The following is an 18285-nucleotide window of genomic DNA, read 5'->3' as shown; positions in this document are numbered from 1 at the left end:
TAATGTTTATTTTTATTTTTCAAAGCAGTAGATAAGGTCTTCAAGCTTCATATAAATATAAATTAGCTGTTAATACACTTCATTAGCACCTGCAGGTTTTATACCTTGGCTTTGTTTATTGGCCTAGTTTGTAAACGTATCAATAACACTACAGGTTTAACAATGCAAATGCTATTTTTTTTTACTTTTTCAACATAAAAACTACTGGACTGTCCCATGGTACTGCAGTGCAGTGATACGGAGGGTACTACTCCAAATGATGAGGAGTGATGAGGGGTAAGAGTGCCATCTACCCACCCAGAGAGAGCAAGTCCAATTGTGCTCTCTCAGGGCTCCGGCAGCTGATGGCAAGCTGCATGACTAGGACTCAAACCAGTGATCTCCTGATTGTACTTGCAGCATTTAGCCCGCTGGCAAAAAAAAGCCAAAAGAAAAATTATCAGATTCAGAAAATGAACGAAGCATGCGTTTAACTTTTGACCTTACATTAATTTCCTGTTAACCAGAGCTTATTTTTTTGCAACTTATAACAATATCCAAATGGAGCGTTTTTAATTTCATACACGTTCAGACTGTAGAGTAGAGACTGACCCTGAGGCTTCAGATGATGTTAATAGGTCTCATGAAGGTGCTGACCGTGCTTGTAGTCAATGACCTGCACCAAGAAAGGCGAGAGGATGGAGAGGTAGGCTGGCTTACGAACGCTAACGTTTAATAATAATACAGCGCGTGTTTAACAAAACCTCACATTGTAACTACTGTAGAGAGGATAGTGTGAATGACTGAGTATCAGGGGTGGGATAATATGAAAGCCTAAGTTATAGAGCACCGCTCTGAAAAGTCAAGCTAGCCCAAAGCACCAGCAAAGAAAAGAAAATCACTGAAACTGACATGTTTCCTGTACACATGTCTGTTTGCTCTTGCACTTTGCGAAGTATTGCTAATCTTTCCTTTTGTGTACTGAGAGGTCTTTCCTGTTTTCTGTTTTGTCTACCTGTTTTCAATATTTTCTTGCTTTGGCTTTTAACCAATTTGTATCCATGGTTCATGTCTCTGCCTTGCCATGCCTGGACTGTTAGCTCTTATATATTTACATTTATTACATGTTCATTTTATGGCATTTATCTGATGCTCTTATCCAGGTCTTATACAAGGTTATTCCTATTACAGAGGTGAGCCAATATAACGTTAGGAGTCTTGCCCAAGGACTCTTATTGGTGTGGCACAGCACAGTTACCCCAGTCTCCCACATGGTAGCTCACTCAGAGAGTATAGTTGGTCAGACCATCCATACTCGCTTTGGGTAATATTTGTCATTGTGAACAACAGCTGTCTTGCTGTATCAGTGCTTAATGATGATAAATCAGATGCGTTGCTGATGAGAAAGTGTACTCACTCGTATGGGTTGCTGGGGTCAGACCCCTGGAGCTCAAGAGGAATAGGGATGCGCTTGTAATACATCTCCCAGTCAAAGGCCCCTCGCATGGCGTCCCCAGCCTGAGCCTCGTATCCGAAGTGGTTATGGTCGATGACGTCAATCATGGGACACACAATGGTTCTGGGGTTCTGGGCTATCTGGTCTATCAAAAGGGAGAGTGAGGTAGAGGAAGAGAGAGAAAGAGAGAGAGAGAGAGAGAGAGAGAGAGAGAGAGAGAGAGAGAGGAAAGGAAGTGAGACAGTGTTAGTCAAGGCCGCCACATCTATCATCTATATCCTTTTCCTTTGGTGTGAAGAGGGAGAGGTGGCTGCCGGGTGTCTCGAGAGTCCGCGTCCGTCCCCGCCTCGCTTGGCCTCTTTCGCCGCACTCGCCCGAGCGTGGAGGCCCTGTGAAATTGAAGCCTCTACGGCCACCCAGCGATTAGAAACAATTACACAGCTTCAAAGTGGGTTTGGTCTACGGAGGCATGGAGAGAGCGACTCGCGGCCTCCAGCCACAGCCCCCGCCACTCAGCCGCCACTAAAGCTGGCCCAAATCTGTCACCCATACCACTCTCTCAACACTGCTGCTCTACCAGAGAGAGAGAGAGAGAGAGAAAGAGAGAGAGAGAGAGAGAGAGAGAGAGAGAGAGTGAGTAACAGAGGAAACTTCTATTGTACTTTAATTCAAGTGTTCCTGAAGGACTGTTGGATGGGAGACAGCAGTAATTTACACTCAGTCACCACAGGGACAGATCCAGCCTTAATCCCCTTTACCACACTCTTAAAATAATAATAAAAAGGTGCTTCAAGGTGTAGGCCTGTCATGATAACTACTTTTACTGGACGGCATACAGTATTCTCCAGACAATAATTGCAATAAATATGCCTGTCACAAAAAACTACTACTTCTTGGATGCAATATCATTAAATAAAGCATTGCAACAAACAATATATTTGTTACTGGGTACCTTTTTTATTCTACTGATACATAATAATAATAATAATAATAATAATAATAATAATAATAATAATAATAATAATAATAATGTAATTACACTCTTGAAAAAGCAAGTACATTTAAGGCAACTACTCTCTCCAGAACTCTTTTATTGCTGTGGTAATAAGAGAGTTTTTACTGCATCATATGTTTTTATAATAATGTGATTAAGTGCCTACATTCTCTACTCCGCACTGCACGTGTGGTAAATTCCTTTTTAAAAGGTAAATGCAAAAGTTCACACCCATGCAGCTCTTTTAGTTCCAAAAAATGGTTTGCATTTTCTTCTTCTGCCACAGTCCAATCTGTGTGTATGTAGATATAGTTTTTGTTTATTTATCAGTCTTTTTGTGATTGGCTAGAATATTGGTGAAGTTGCATGCTGCCTCATGCTGATTGGTCAGAGCTGTCTGGGACAGAGCAGAAAGTAAATACAAGAAGAGGGATCTGTGTTTCAGACTAGTGTATATTTTAGTGTAGTTTAGCATGGGGCAGCAGAGATGCATTATTTAATAGCTGTAGTAATTATCTGGGTAATAGATCAGTTTAAACTGCACCTGAAAAGCCATTCAGCTAAAAAAAAATGAGGGATAGCATATTTTATACTTGGCTCGGTTGAATCGAGATCTGATCGCTTTCTCACCACAAACATGCTTAAGTAAACAAACAGGTGAGGCAATGCAATGGATGATATCAAGGTCAGCCAAAAAAGATTGATGTTGTGAACATTTATTGTGCAAACCACTATTATGTTCCTGAAACCTTATTTCTGTAACCTTACAGGCTTATCTTCCTGGAACCTAAAAAGGTTAAAGCATGGCAAGTTCTTTCTCCAGAATTAGATTTTTTTTTTCTTTTATTAATGGTTAACTGAATCTGTTTTAAGGGGATGTGGAGTGCGGATCCTTTTAAAGTAAAAACTTTTTCATTGCTGTGATAATAAGAGAGTTTTTACTGTATCATGTGTTTTTATAATCATGTGATCATGTGCCAACATCCTCCACACCGTACTGTATGTATAGAAAATCCCTTAAAAGGTTTAAAAAGGTAAATGTGAAAGTTCACACCCTCACAGCTCTTTTAGTTTCAAAAATGGTTCTCCTACAGCATCACTCAAAGAACCCTTTGTAGAACCTTGCCTTTGTAAGTGAGCGGCTGCTGAAGTGTTTGAGCTAAGCTTGAGTAAGAGCGATTGTTTGGATTGCGTCAATATCATGTGATGACAGAAGAACCTCTTATAGCGTGATGCAAGATCATGAAAATATCAATTCCCTCAACATTATATCAGCAGACGTCCTGTTTGGAGGAGTCTTGTGCGTGTGTGTGTGTGCAGTGGAACAGAGACAGAAGATGCTTTTCCTGAATAGCTCTAAGCACACAAACAGGCTGCCGGCTCTTGCCAGTACTCACAAACATATCCATTGATTTTCGACTGTCTTTGTTTTTGCTCTGGCTCTCCGACAGCGCTCCTGCTTACTCGGGCAGAATCCTCTGCTTTGTTCTTCCCCAGTTTCAGATGTGGCTCTTAAGCAGCCTCAATCTCAATACCCAGGATGTTTGCTCAGTTGCAGTATCAACAAGAGGATAGGACGGAGAACATTTCTAATTAAGAAGGAATAAATAAATAAATAAATATATCGCAGGGAATTGGCTCGCTCATTGTGTGGGTGGAGAGCACCGGTTCATGCTCCACCCAGAAATCCAGAAATGCCTTCTGTCAGAGCAAGCTGAACAATTTCATTCACGCTAATGAGAAAACAGCCGGATCATTATTCAGAGTTTATGCACGGTGTTGGGTTCTACATTTAAAATGCTGTGTTAGTGCGGTGAGCGTAGTCTACACTCTATAAGTACAGATTTGTACCTAAAAGAGTACAAAGCTTGTCTCTGGGGCTGTATCTTATATTGAGGTACAAAAAAGTACCTTTCAGTGAAAGTCCTTTTTTGTACCCATGGCTTTTGTGCCAGTAAAGATTATAAAGATTATAAACATTATCATCAACTGAATATGGCTCAAGAACTTAATGATACAAAATTGTCTGGCTTTCAAATAAAAAATGTGCAATTTAAATATATACTGTTTATTAGTACAGTGATACAGAATACTGAATGTACCCTTTGGCTGCAGGTTAAATGGTACAAATTTGTACTTATTACTGTTAGAAATGACTTTGTACTTCAGAGGGAACAAATCTGACCCCGTAAAGACCAGTATTGTACCTTTGAGGGTACAATTATGAAGAATGTACCTTCGAGTACAAAAAAGTACTCATACCGTACCTCTGTGTTTTTAGAGTGTAGTGTAGTGGTTCCCTGTGTCAAAATAAGGTCTGATTACCCACACTGGGTAAGTTCACTAATCTACACCAGTGTTTCTCAATCCTGATGTCACCCTGTATTGCACCCTGTTATTGCTTTACCTTCTCCCAACACATCTAATTCAACTAGTCAGTGTATTAAGACACACTTTTAGAGTGTCAGTGGGTGTGGAAAGCAGGTGAAGCACTAAAATGTGCAGAGCACTGGGACCAGGACTAAGGGTATTTTCTTTGCTGTAGATTGTTTCTCTGGTCCAAATGCAAGAAAACACAATACTAGTACTACTACTATTATTACAATTACTATAATTATTACTACTACTAATACAATTATTACTACTACTACCACTACTACTACTATTATTACAATTACTACTACTACTATTATTACAATTACTACTACTGCTACTACTACTACTACTATTAATACAATTATTACTACTACTACTACTACTACTACTACTACTATTATTACAATTAATATAATTACTACTACTACTATTAATACAATTATTACTACTACTACTACTATTATTACAATTACTATAATTACTACTACTGCTATTAATACAATTATTACTACTACTACTACTACTATTATTACAATTAATATAATTACTACTACTACTATTAATACAATTACTACTACTACTACTACTACTATTATTACAATTACTATAATTACTACTACTACTATTAATACAATTATTACTACTACTACTACTACTACTACTACTACTACTACTACTAGTATTATTACAATTACTATAATTTCTACTACTACTACTATTACAATTACTACTACTACTATTATTACAATTACTACTACTACTACTACTATTACAATTACTACTACTACTATTAATACAATTATTATTACTACTACTACTACTACTATTACAATTACTATAATTACTACTACTACTATTAATACAATTACTACTACTACTACTACTACTACTATTACAATTACTATAATTACTACTACTACTATTAATACAATTACTACTACTACTACTACTACTACTACTACTATTACAATTACTATAATTACTACTACTATTAATACAATTATTACTACTACTAATATTATTACAATTACTACTACTACTATTATTACAACTACTACTACTACTACTACTACTGCTATTACAATTACTACTACTACTACAATTACTACTACTACTACTACTATTACAACAACAACTACTACTACTATTATTATAATTACTACTATTACAATTACTACTACTACTACTACTACTACTACTACTACTACTATTACAATTCCTACTACTACTCCTACTCCTACTACTACTACTATTACAATTACTATAATTACTACTACTATTCTTATTACAATTACTACTACTAATATTATAATTACTACAATTACTACTACTGCTACTGTTATTACAGTAACTACTACTTATATAATTACTACTATTACTGCTTCTGTTATTACAATTACTACTACTACTATTATTATTACTGTTACTACTACTAATATTACTACTATTAATTCCTCTACTATTACTACTAGTACTATTAAAATTACTTTAATTACTACTGCTGCAACTGTTATTACTACTAACACTAATAATATTAATAATACCTCTACTCATTTTATTACTACTACTTCTACTAATATTACTATTAGTACTACTATTACTACAACTACTACAACTACTACTAATATCATTACTACTATTAGTACTATTACTACTAATATTATTACTATTACTTCTAATAACACTACTACTTACTACTAAATTCTATACAATAACATGCATAGAAATAGGATTTAGTTTAGTTAAAACATGATAACTTAGGAAACCATCTCAATTCTTAAATGGTTGTTTGCTTTATTAAACAATACACATATATTATATATATATGGTGTTGAGTATGTAACTTTAAAGAATAATACATGCTCTTTAACATGGTTTCTCTATTGCTATGGTAAAACTGTTAATTACCTACTAATAGACAAGAGTGTTCTAGCCTTGCTGCATTTCAGTGCTTGGGATATACAAGCTAAAATTAACATTTCACATTTCTGTAACAACATTATAATAACAATAGCAATATTATAACAATAATACAATACTAATATTTAATAATCATTATAATAATTCATAATACTTTTCCTCATATATTCAGCGTCAGTTCAATGTGATCCCACAGTTCTCCCAGGACAGACTGGAACAGTAACACAATAAAGGAAGGACACTTAAATGAAATAATAACTTCATTTTAGAGACCCTAAAAGCTAAAGCTACATGCTAATTACATACAGATACAGATACACACGCTGTGAGTTTATAATCAGTGCTAAACATGTTTACTACTGAGCCAACTGTTCAGTTCAGTCATCCCTCAAACAAGCTGAGAGATAGCTCTGAGATAAATAACTGATCATCACAGTGATTTATCAGCCTACTGCCGCTTTGGCAGAAGCATCAGTCCTTCTAATGAGTTTACTGACTAGACATGCACTGATTTTAAATAAACAGCTGTATTTAAACAGTTCAGAAACAAAAATCTGAAGGCATGTTTAATTAGTGTGTGTACCAAATGTGCTCACAAATAAATATATAAATAAATACATAAATTAGCTACTTATTTTACATTTATTTTATATAATAACAGTTACTTAAAACAGCCACTTCAGAATCATGTTGGTGCTCCTTAACTGTAACAGGGAGTAAGGGTGTGCCTTATCAGATCATACACGATATATCATGACACAGTAATATTGTGATTTTAAAAAAATCTATACCATAAAAACATTGATAAAGGTATTTTACGAATAGTTGTTTATGATAGCAGTTTATATGCACACACTAAATATTCTGCACTAAAGTGTTTTTGGTAGATTTTGCTACATTACACATTTCCTGTTACATTGTTTATTTTGTTTCCTTTTTATTATTTTTATTGAATGCTTACTCATATATTATACCGAAACTCATATGAAATAAAACTCTGATATATATTTTTTTTGTTGCAGTAGTATATTTTTTGAGATAACTTAAAACATATCAGTGTTTTTTTACATCACCTAGATTATAAATATTGTAAGAATACCCTAAAATTATGTGACATTATTTTAGGGCCGTATTGCTATGAAGCACTATGGAGCTTTGGTGGAGCTGTATGAGATCTCTTTCCAGAGTGCTGCCTAACCTGAATCATATTTGTAAAACTTTGCAAAATTCTATAATATTACTCAATACGTCCTCAGTCCACATGCTTCTTTCACTTCAGGTGCTGCTTCTGAATCTTGCAGCTTGTCCAGAAATGCATGTGTACAGCTGTCCATGAGGGAGTGCTCATAGCATAATGTGTATTTATAGCAGTGGTATAAAAGTGAATTACACATAATAACCATAGAGGGAGCCGTACACAATATACTGTGATGCAGTAATATTGTGATTTAAAAAATCACAATATAATATTGTGATATTAGCAGTGTTACCTCTGAAAACAGTCTATTACTGTTGTGAAGTTTTATGGGTACGTGTGGTACAATTGTATATTTTTCTAGTTTATATGCATGCACTAAATACCCTGCACTTTTTGGTAGATATTTTTGTTTTTATACTACATTATTTAATTAATGGATACTAATTTAGAGTCTTGATAAGTTACTAGTGTTTAAAAATAGACAAAAATTCTGATTGTTTTTGTTTCTGCTAAATGTTTAAAACCCAAATACCCTGAAATATGGTGATGTGATTTCGGGGCCTTATTGCTTACCACAAATCTAGAACAGTTTTTTACCCCAATCAAGCAAAGTTTCTTTTGATAAATTCAGCCAATTACAGCGAACTGGCCAAGTCTCCATTGTGAGGCTGAATGGCTGAAAGGCAAACTCAGTAGTAAATCATGGTGGAGCGTTAGCACCTGTACAATGTGAACGGTGAGCAGTAAATGGGAATGATGTATGTGGATGGCTTGGAGGACGGAGAAAGTGGTGTAGGTGTTTCAAAGCTTTTTTATTTTTTATAGCAGGTATTATAACACAGCTGAATGCTGGGAACTGAACACGTTTGGACCACATGAAGGTCTCAGCAGGGTGTAAATCGCTACCCGCTTCCCTTAGAACAGATATACATAAAGGTTCTGAGGAACAGAGGAGAGAGAGAGAGAGAGATAGAGATAGAGAGAGATAGAGAGAGATAGAGAGAGAGTATACGAAAAGTAGAAACTGCTGATTCTGTTTTATATTTTATCATCCAGTGGCAGGAGTGTTGGGCTTTGAACACACAAAGCATTTGATTTGTGAAATTGGTAGATTCAGAGGAGTGAGATAAGCAAAGCACATAGGAAAGCGTTTTTTTTCCACAGAGGCCGTTTCCCATTGAAACCAAAGAAAGAGAGTGAGGGCATGAAAAAGAGAGATGAGGAGAAAGAGAGTGAGAGAGTGAAAGCAAAGGAAAGGGGTGGAAAGGAAGAGCAAAAGAAAGAGCAAGTTGAAAAAATGGAGAGAAAAATAGCGAGAATAAGAGAGAGAGAGCACGTGAGGAGAGAGAGCAAGAGCGAAAGAAAGAGAGGAGAGAACGACATATAAAGGGATAGAGAGAAAGGGTGTATGAGAGAAAGAGAGGGAGAGAGAGAGAGAGAGATTATGGACCCTATCGTACACCCTGCGTAAGGCACGTTGTGATGCTCATTGCTATCTTACACCCCATCAACAGTCTATTTTTGTGCCTTTCCTATAGGTATACCCAGCGCTCGTACACACCCACTCATTAAACACACACACACGGACGCACTGCAGAGCACAAACCCAACTTTTAAATCAACAATAAACAGAATAAAGAATAAAATAACATTACTGTTCCTTTAAATGAGCTGTTGGTGTATCTTCACAGCGTGAACGTGCAGGTCAGTATCCTCTACTGAGATGCACAAAAGCACCACACTGTTAAGATACAAACGCACCAAAGTCAGAGCTCACCTGACTCTTAAAGGGAATGACGACTGGTACACTGATTGGTTTATTTCATGTTACTCCCAAAACACACCCATAATTAATTAATTAATTAATTAACTGTAAGTGGATCTGTGTGTGAACAAACTGAGAAGAGAGAGAGAGAGAGAGAGAGAGAGAGAGAGAGAGAGAGAGAGAGAGAGAGAGAGAGAGAAAGGGTGTGAGTGAGAGAAAGAGGGAGAGAGAGAGAGATCATGTATTAGAAACAGGTCAGACTGTAATGGTTCTGTGTGTGAACAAAACGAAGAGAAAGAGAGAGAGAGAGAGAAAGAGAGAGAGAGAGAGAAAGAGAGAGAGAGAGAGAGGGATCATGTATTAGAGACTGGTCAGACTGTAATGGTCCTGTGTGTGAACGAACCGAGGAGAGGTGGTAGCCAGTTGATGTTGGTTTCACAGTGAGAGTCCAGGAAGGTGAGAACTTCCCCTTTAGCCACGGAAGCTCCCAGCAGCCGCGTGCGGATCAGACCCTCACGCTTCTTAGTGCGAACGATACGCACCTTCGGAAATCTCGACATGTAGTCCTCCAGACGAGCCCCCAGATGATCTGAGAGAGAAAAAGAGAGAGAGAGAGGGGTTAGAAATTTAACCTTAACATTAAAGCAGTAGTCCCCCAGGGAAGGAGACACAAAATTAACAACGTACAGTGTCCCAGCAAGACCATCCCTGCAACTTCTTATATATTTAAAAATCTGAATCTGACTGTTGTTCTTGGTGTTGTACTTAAAAATTATAATAAAAACAACTCCAAAGTGAATTAAATAAATAAATGGACATAAAGGACTTTTAGAACATTTCTATTGGTCCATTCACCATAAAGTTTACACAAGTTAGACAGAAACTGTTTTTTTTTTTTAGATTTCCAATGCTGAAAAATGAATGTTACTAAAACAATCTGACTACGCAGACTAGAAACAATCCTGAATGAACAGATTGAATAAAACACTGTTTTGAAGAAAAAAAATGAATAAAAAGAGATGGAACAAAAAGACTCTTTAATCCATATTTCTAGCCAACAAATATCCAGTCTGATCACAGCATGACCAGAGCAGCCTTACACTCCATCAGCAGACCCACAGAAACTGCTGTCAGTCAGTCAGGAAAACACAGGGTTTCCAACAGCAGTATCTAAGGCAAGGCACCTCACAGAGCTACAGACAAGTACTGAGGCATTTTCCTCAAAAAAATGACCAAGTATAACAAATTTGTTTCAGTTTTTAACTGGGATTTCTTTATCTACTTTTAAAAATCAGTGTTAGACCACAGACAAATCAATGTGCTCCTTAAGAGAGCTGAGCAACCAGAGCAAACAGAGCAGCCCTGCAAACTAAATCACATCAATCACCTTTTCAAGACTTCCAAGACTCCAAAAGCGTGACTCAATTCACCAGAGCAATCAGTTCAGCAGAGATCATTATCTTTATTAACACAATTCTGACAAACAGCGCTCCAGCCTAATGAGAGAAATGCAAATCCGAGATCAGAAACTTTACACTGAGCTTGTGTTTCCTATATTTTTTGATAAATATTTTAATATTTTTAAAATGTCTAGTTGTGGTCTCTAGTATGAATGAATGGCCTGTGAGCTGTTTTTTGTGAAAAAGTGCTCAGGTGTTTCTGTATAACCCTGTCTGTGGGCGGTCATGAGCCGAGGTGGGCGAGGCCAAGAACTCACTAGTTGACGTAGACTTCTGAGCCTTTTCTGATCAACTTGTGTTACTGAAGGTTTTCTTTTACTAGCTACTGCAGATAATGGTGGCTGAGAAACAGTTTCATATGCAGCATACATATACAACTCGGAGATAACTACTGTATTTCACAAAGAACAAGACAAATTTAAAGAAACCTTTAAATAATTTTTGCACAAACAAAGTTGGAACTTGTGTACACTGAAAATAAGGTCCAGTGAAATACAATGGGTTATCAACTTTTTTTTTTGTTTAATTTACACTTTGTCATGCCTATAGTACTGTCACCACTGGCTAAAAGCAAGTAATAAGTAACATACCTAGAAATAGCGCCCCCCTCAGAAACCTCAATAATGCTGATATTTAAAGTAGTTTAATAAACTTTGGAAGAGTTCAGACAAATTTGTGAGTTTACAGTGTAGGACTAAAAATCAGAATGTGCTACACAAAAGCTCAAAAGAGCTATAGGTAGGGCGCTGAGTGGTCCAGTGGGCTAAAGCGCTGCCACTATGATCGGGAGACTGCTAGTTCGAATCCCAGTCATGCAGCTTGCCGTCAGCTGCCAGAGCCCTGAGAGAGCACAATTGGTTCTCTCTGGGTGGGTAGAAGGCATCTGTGAGCATCAGAGGCGGTGATTGGCATTAAATGGGTTGGAGGAGGCATGTGCTGGTCTTTACTCTCCTTGTATTGAGGAATCACTAGTGATGGGGATACAAAGCTGACTAATACCTAAAAGGGTGGGACAACTGGCCACATTAATTTAGGAGAAGAATGGGAGAAAATTAGACATAAAATAAATTAAATAAAAAAGAGCTATAGGTGAAGTACATTCAGAAGACATCTACACAGTTTTGGCTGCATCTCAAATCCAGTGCACTGCACTGTTGAATGAAGCACTCTAAGAGTTTAACATCTAAGAGTTTAACACAATTTAACTGCCAACATGTTGTGAGGCTAATTAACCAACTAACACAGCACAGTAACACTACCACACAGCGACCTGAAAAACAACAGATAAAACATCCCTACTTGAAACATGTGAACAAAAGCCATCAAAGCAATCCAAAATCCAATGCCACTGGGTTCTAAACAGAGAGTCCAACCTGGCAGAGCATTCCACCACTGTCATACATCCAAGCAGGGACAGATCCAGAGAGCCAGTGACCACAATCCAACCATAAACAAGGGCAAAGGTAGGAGCTGAGTGGTCTAGCAGTCTAAAGTGCTGCCATTATGATTGGGAGATCGATGGTTTGAATCCTGTTCATGCAGCTCGCCATCAGCTGCCGGAGCCCTGAGACAGCACAGCACAGGTGGGTAGGTGGTGATTTTTCCTCTCATCTCTCCTAAGGTGATGTTCACGTGTTGGAGGAGGCATGTGCTTCTAGGCTTCACCCTCCTTGTGTTGTGGCGTCACCAGTGATGGGGGATATACATCTGAATAGCAGCTGAATAGGTGGGACAATTGACCTAGCTAAAAGGGGAAATGGGAATTTGAAATAAATAAAAAAAATGGAAAAAAATAAAAATTAAATCTGACCGGTAAGCGAATACTACTCATAATGTGTAAATGTCTAGAAACATGCTGTATAATCATACAATATATTTACAACAACCTCATATTGAGATGTATTAGATATGACTAGTATTGATGTCCCAAATACCACAATCTGATCAAATTACCATAATAATGTGAGTAAGGTTTTCATAGATAATCCAGCATTTTAATTTGAATAAAAAAGCTTGTTTTTTATTGTATGATATAAATAGTTTTGTAACCTACAGTATCAATCTGTATCATGTTTGATCTCAAATTACTTATTTGTAAAGTTGTACAATGTGCAGAATTTATGAACTTTATCGTTAATTAAAATTATTGTCAGAGAAGCACCTCCCATCATTATGACAAGCCAACAATCAATGAGAATCAGAAACCAAACACTTCCAATCACCAAACCCTCTAAACTAAAGGACCTCAAGGTTTCTGCCTGAGTTCTCTGGACCACTGATCATTAACACCTCAGTTGAGTCGCTTGACTCCATCTCTCATCTCATTAGAGGTCAGGACATTAAATGTTGTCTTCTGAACTTGAGAACACGAGGTCAGCCCTCCTGCAGTGACCAGCATGATCGACTAAACGACTGAAGCTTAGGCCAAGACTCTCCCAGGTCAACCCACTCTAACCAGACCCCAGACACACTCTAACCGGGGTCTGAGAAGCATTCTAAATCTAATCAGACACCACTGAAAACAAATGCAGCTGCTCAAAGCATACAGTTAAAAAGACAGGAATAATATAAAATGGGTGATTATATCAGGGGATCAGGACTGACCAGATACTTGAGTTATAAAAACAATAAGGTTGTTTAATGACATAATTAAGTTGGTTTGACAGGTAACACAGCAGTGTTTAACCAACACAGGAGTAACCATACAGCAAATAGATCAGACATGAATTAGGCTGAGGCATAAAACAGGGTTCAGAACCACAAAGGAAACAAACAGGACACCAGAACCAAAGGCTAAAGACTAAAAGAGAGTGAACCAATGGGAAAATAGGGATTATACATGAAATGGCAAACAGACAGAAAACGATTGGTAACGCAATGAAAAGGTGTTGGCAATACTTCACAATGACTAGACTGTACAAACAAGAGGCTAATGGGAGGAACGCAGGTGAACACAATGGTTAGTAATAGATTAACAGGTATGTGGGACTAAGAATGTAGGAACTCATTGGTTGGTGTGGAGCATATGACAGAAGGAGGTGCATTATGGGAAGTGGAGTTTCTGGAGTCAGCAGGGACAGAAGGGAGGCCTAAAAGTGACAGTTATTAACTGTGGAAATTTAAAGGCGTAATTTTGATACTAAAGTTGAAATAAGAAATGCTAAATCCTAAAAACAGACATGATTCCAGACAGAAACAGGCTAATAGATTTAGAATGATTTAAGTATCCATTAAATTCAGCAGTCCTGTTCCTACATTGCGAACAAAAGACAAAAAGCACACTAATATTACACTTTAATATCGATAATAGTATGATTGCTGATAAATTACAAGTGTCTGTTATGCAACTTGTGATTTACATGTTCTGCTGTTATTTCCATCATAAAAAAGTACAAAACTGTTTTAGTGAATTCATAAAATAACTTTTTGATTTCTAAAAAAAAAAAAAAAAAAAAAAAAAGGTAATCATGAAGAACTTTTACAGTATCAAAACCTTTTATTTTGGCTTCTCTAAACCTGTAAAAGGCTCTTCACAAATATGTTTTCCCCCATCTTTTTATGGAACCAAAGGTTTTTTTTTCTATGGCACTGTCTAAAAACCCTTGGTATAAATCTTTATTTAAATTGTACTGACCACATCGACTATTCTGCACAGATACCTGCTCTAATAAAGCAAGAACTGGGTTTAAAATAGAACTAATCAGACACAATAAGGGAATAAGAGCTAAAACACTGTATATTACCTTATATAATCACACTCTGCATCTACCCGGTCTCTTACTAGAAGTTTAATTAGCATTGTTGCTTAGTGTTTAAATGGAGTGAGCTGCATCAGCAGTAACTGTAAACAATATAACACTCTAAGTGCTGTAAGTTCTCCCCAAACTCCAGAGTTATTATGGTCTAGTATACTGTATGTTGGTTGCGTTGGTGAAAGCGATTAGGATCCCTCGTGTGTGTGTGTCTCTGTGAGAGTGTGTGTGTGTGTGTGTGTGTGTTAGTAGTGTGCTTCAGCAGCAATGATGTGTTAATCTAATCTCTGAATTGTTTCTGCGGTCTCTCAGCCCCATTCAAGGGCATTAATGTTTAACGTCCCCTAAGATCCCCCCGCTGTTAACACTTAATTGAATTGTTGAATTGGCCTGTGTTTCTTGAATATTAACCAGACGCGGTGGAAACCCTACCTGCGCTGCTTCTATTGTCTGGCGCCCCCTTACTGCACGACGTTCCACTGCGCTTGTGGAATAAATGTACTGTTCTCTAAATGAACAATCAAGCTCACAACTTGCAAATCCAATTAGAAATAATTTAATAACATTAGTGTGCTTGCTGTGAGGTAACGGGGCTAGCAGTCTCTATTAGAAAGCATTGGGTCGCCGCAGGGCGCTGCTTCACAGAACCTGTGTGTGTGTGTGTGTTGGTAGAGAAAGGAAAGCTCTGCCACGCTTGCATGACGGTGTTCATAAGAACGAGAAACTGTCAATGCAAACAGAAGCGAATGAAAGAGGGGAATAAAGGTACGGTGTCTTGCGGTGCTGGAGGACTAGGCTAATGTGTTTGACCTGTTTCAGCAGCAGAGTAAAGCCCGGATGCGGCGGCTCGGCTTTGGCGGCTCGGTGCGGCGAAACTTTATCTTTTGCACACATTATTATTTGTTCATTTCGGAGGCAGTGGGAGGCAGCGGGAGTCTGCAGCGGCGTCGAGGAGGCTGCTCGTGCAGGATTCAAATGCAGACCATTAATACCTGCATGAGCCCTATCGCTGCCTCCCAGATGTGCCGTGTGTGTGTGTATGTGTGTGTGTGTGCGTGTGTGCATGATTAGACACATTGTAGGCTCTGGATTACACACAATAACGCAAATGTGCTGTAGGGCTTTAAAGGGAGGGAGGGAGTGGGTGGGCAGCCGTGGGGAAGCGTAAGCAGGCTGCAGAGACACTGAATGTTTTCCTCCTGTTCAGGCCTGTCATGTACAAAGCTGAGCTACACACTGCTTCCCTTTCAGAGAACTGCAGATGGAAAAGGACGCACCAGAAAATGTGCACACAACACAACTCTACAACTGATTCATACAGGTCAGCACTACTGCACAGCACACTGTAAACTACTAGTTTTTATTTTTCTCGCAATTTACCAACCAACATATTAGGATTCCCTGATCACTAGTGATGCCTCAGCACCAGGAGGGTGAAGACTAGCACACACCTCCTCCAATACATGTGAAGTCAGACTCCGTCACTTTTCCAGCTGCTGCTGATGCAGCACTGCCGAGTAGCATCACAGCGCTAACGCTCGGAGGAAAGCGCAGCGACTCGGTTCTGATACATCAGCTCACAGATGCCCTTTACAGATTTTTTCTGTTTTTGCATTTTTGTCATACATACATTTTTCAGGTTATCAAACAAACTTTAATATCAAACAAATATAACCGGAGTAAATATACAAAATACTTGAAAGATTTATTTATTATGGGGAAAAAAAACGATCTAACTAATCTAGCCCTGATTAATCACACTTTCTAGAAAGCTGAGAACAAATTTACTACTAACAACAACCAGGCCTGATTTTTTTCCATAGCTGTAGAACCATAAAGTTACTTAAATAGAACCTGTCTGACAACATGAAGCAGATAATAGATCTCAAAAGCCAACATATTATACCCCGATCTGAAGAAATTCAACAACAGATGAGAAAACAAAGTCATTAATCATCTATCAGTCTGGAAAAGGTTACAAAGTCATTTCTAAAGCTTTAAGACTCCAGAGAACCACAGTGAGAGCTATTATTCACTAATGAAGAAAACATAGAACATTGGTGAACCTTTCCAGAAGAGGCTGGCCGACCAAAATTACTCCAAAAGGGCATGAAAAACTTATTTAGGAGGTCACAAAAGAACCCAGAGCAACAGTGGTGTACAAAGCAGAAAAGCCTCTAGCTCTGTATGCCTGTCTGTGTATTCCATGTATAGGTTTTGGAATACTATTAGAATAATTGATTCCAATTATATTTAATGTATCCTCCATTTTATTTATTTTTTCATACATAATGGGAAAAGCTTGGTGTATTTCAGCTACTCTCTACAGTCTAATTAAATAAGTAAATCATTCAGAATCAGTCTAATTCCATAATAACTGGATCAAATTAAGCTATAATGAAACTAGTGTTGTTTTTTTTTGTTAGGTGAAGTTTCAAATTCTCGAAAAATGAAAGGAATTAAGAAAAATGAAATATGATGGAAAAGTCTAGAAAAGGTCTGTTTCTGAGGCTGTTGATTCAGAAGCCTACTGATGAGCTGGATCAGGTGAAGCACTATGTTCAGTGCTCTGAACCTCTAATACTAAATGTAAGGGCGATCCCAACCAGATCTGACATTAGAAAATTCGTTTAACCCCAACAAGAAAGTTTCATTTCATTGTTGATGTAACCTCCATGAATTCAATGACAGAAAAGGGCCGCTGTGCGACTCTGTGCTCTTTGTTCCAGATTGGGGAGGGGGGAAGGGTCCCGGGGGGGGCTGCAGGTCCCTGCCCTCATACCAAGCACAATTTCTCACACAACCCCATTTATATCATCACACAACCTCAAAGACAGAGTGACCCTCAAGTGTCAGAACTGTCATAGTCCAGTGAGTGCTCATATTAAACAAAAAGCTGCTCCTGTTTCCAGCCCCCAAATGGATCCCAGTATAAATACAGGGTGGTCTTGTGAGGTTTGTGTTAGAGATATGGTGCACTTTTATAGCATCCCCTTGTGGAGAGTCTTGTTTTAAAGATTTATTTTTCATTTTCACCCAATTTACCTAGACCAATCCTCAGTTGTATATCCCACATCACTGGTAATGCTACAAAACAAGGAGGGTGAAAACAAGCACATGCCTCCTCCGATACATGTGAAGTCACAGACAACTTGTGCTGATCCACATCACCCTAGGAGTGATGAGGGGAAAGAGTGCCATCTACCTTACCCACCCAGAGAGAGCAAGGTCAATTGTGCTCTCTCTGGGCTTTAGCAGCTAATGCCGAGCTGCATCACCAGAATTCGAACCAGCAATCTCCTGTTCATAGTGGCAGTGCTTTAGCTTAAGAAGTCTTAAGCCTGTGCATGAGTGAGTGAGGGCAAAAAAAAAAAAAAAGATAAAA

General features: G+C 38.0%; 1 protein-coding gene across 1 annotated transcript in view; it reads right to left on the bottom strand.

Annotated features, from left to right (window-relative positions):
• The window catches only part of galntl6 (polypeptide N-acetylgalactosaminyltransferase like 6), a 313700-nt gene that overhangs the window by 59561 nt on the left and 235854 nt on the right, over nt 1-18285 (bottom strand). The window contains exons 6-7 of the mRNA XM_007232148.4: nt 10092-10277; nt 1397-1580 (exon numbers count right to left, since the gene is read on the bottom strand). Coding sequence (XP_007232210.2) covers nt 1397-1580; nt 10092-10277 — 370 coding nt within the window. The remainder of the gene's footprint in view (nt 1-1396; nt 1581-10091; nt 10278-18285) is intronic.

This window comes from Astyanax mexicanus, chromosome 7 (assembly GCF_023375975.1).
Source record: "Astyanax mexicanus isolate ESR-SI-001 chromosome 7, AstMex3_surface, whole genome shotgun sequence".
Lineage (NCBI taxonomy): Eukaryota > Metazoa > Chordata > Actinopteri > Characiformes > Acestrorhamphidae > Astyanax > Astyanax mexicanus.
This window is presented reverse-complemented; position numbering and strand designations above follow the sequence as displayed.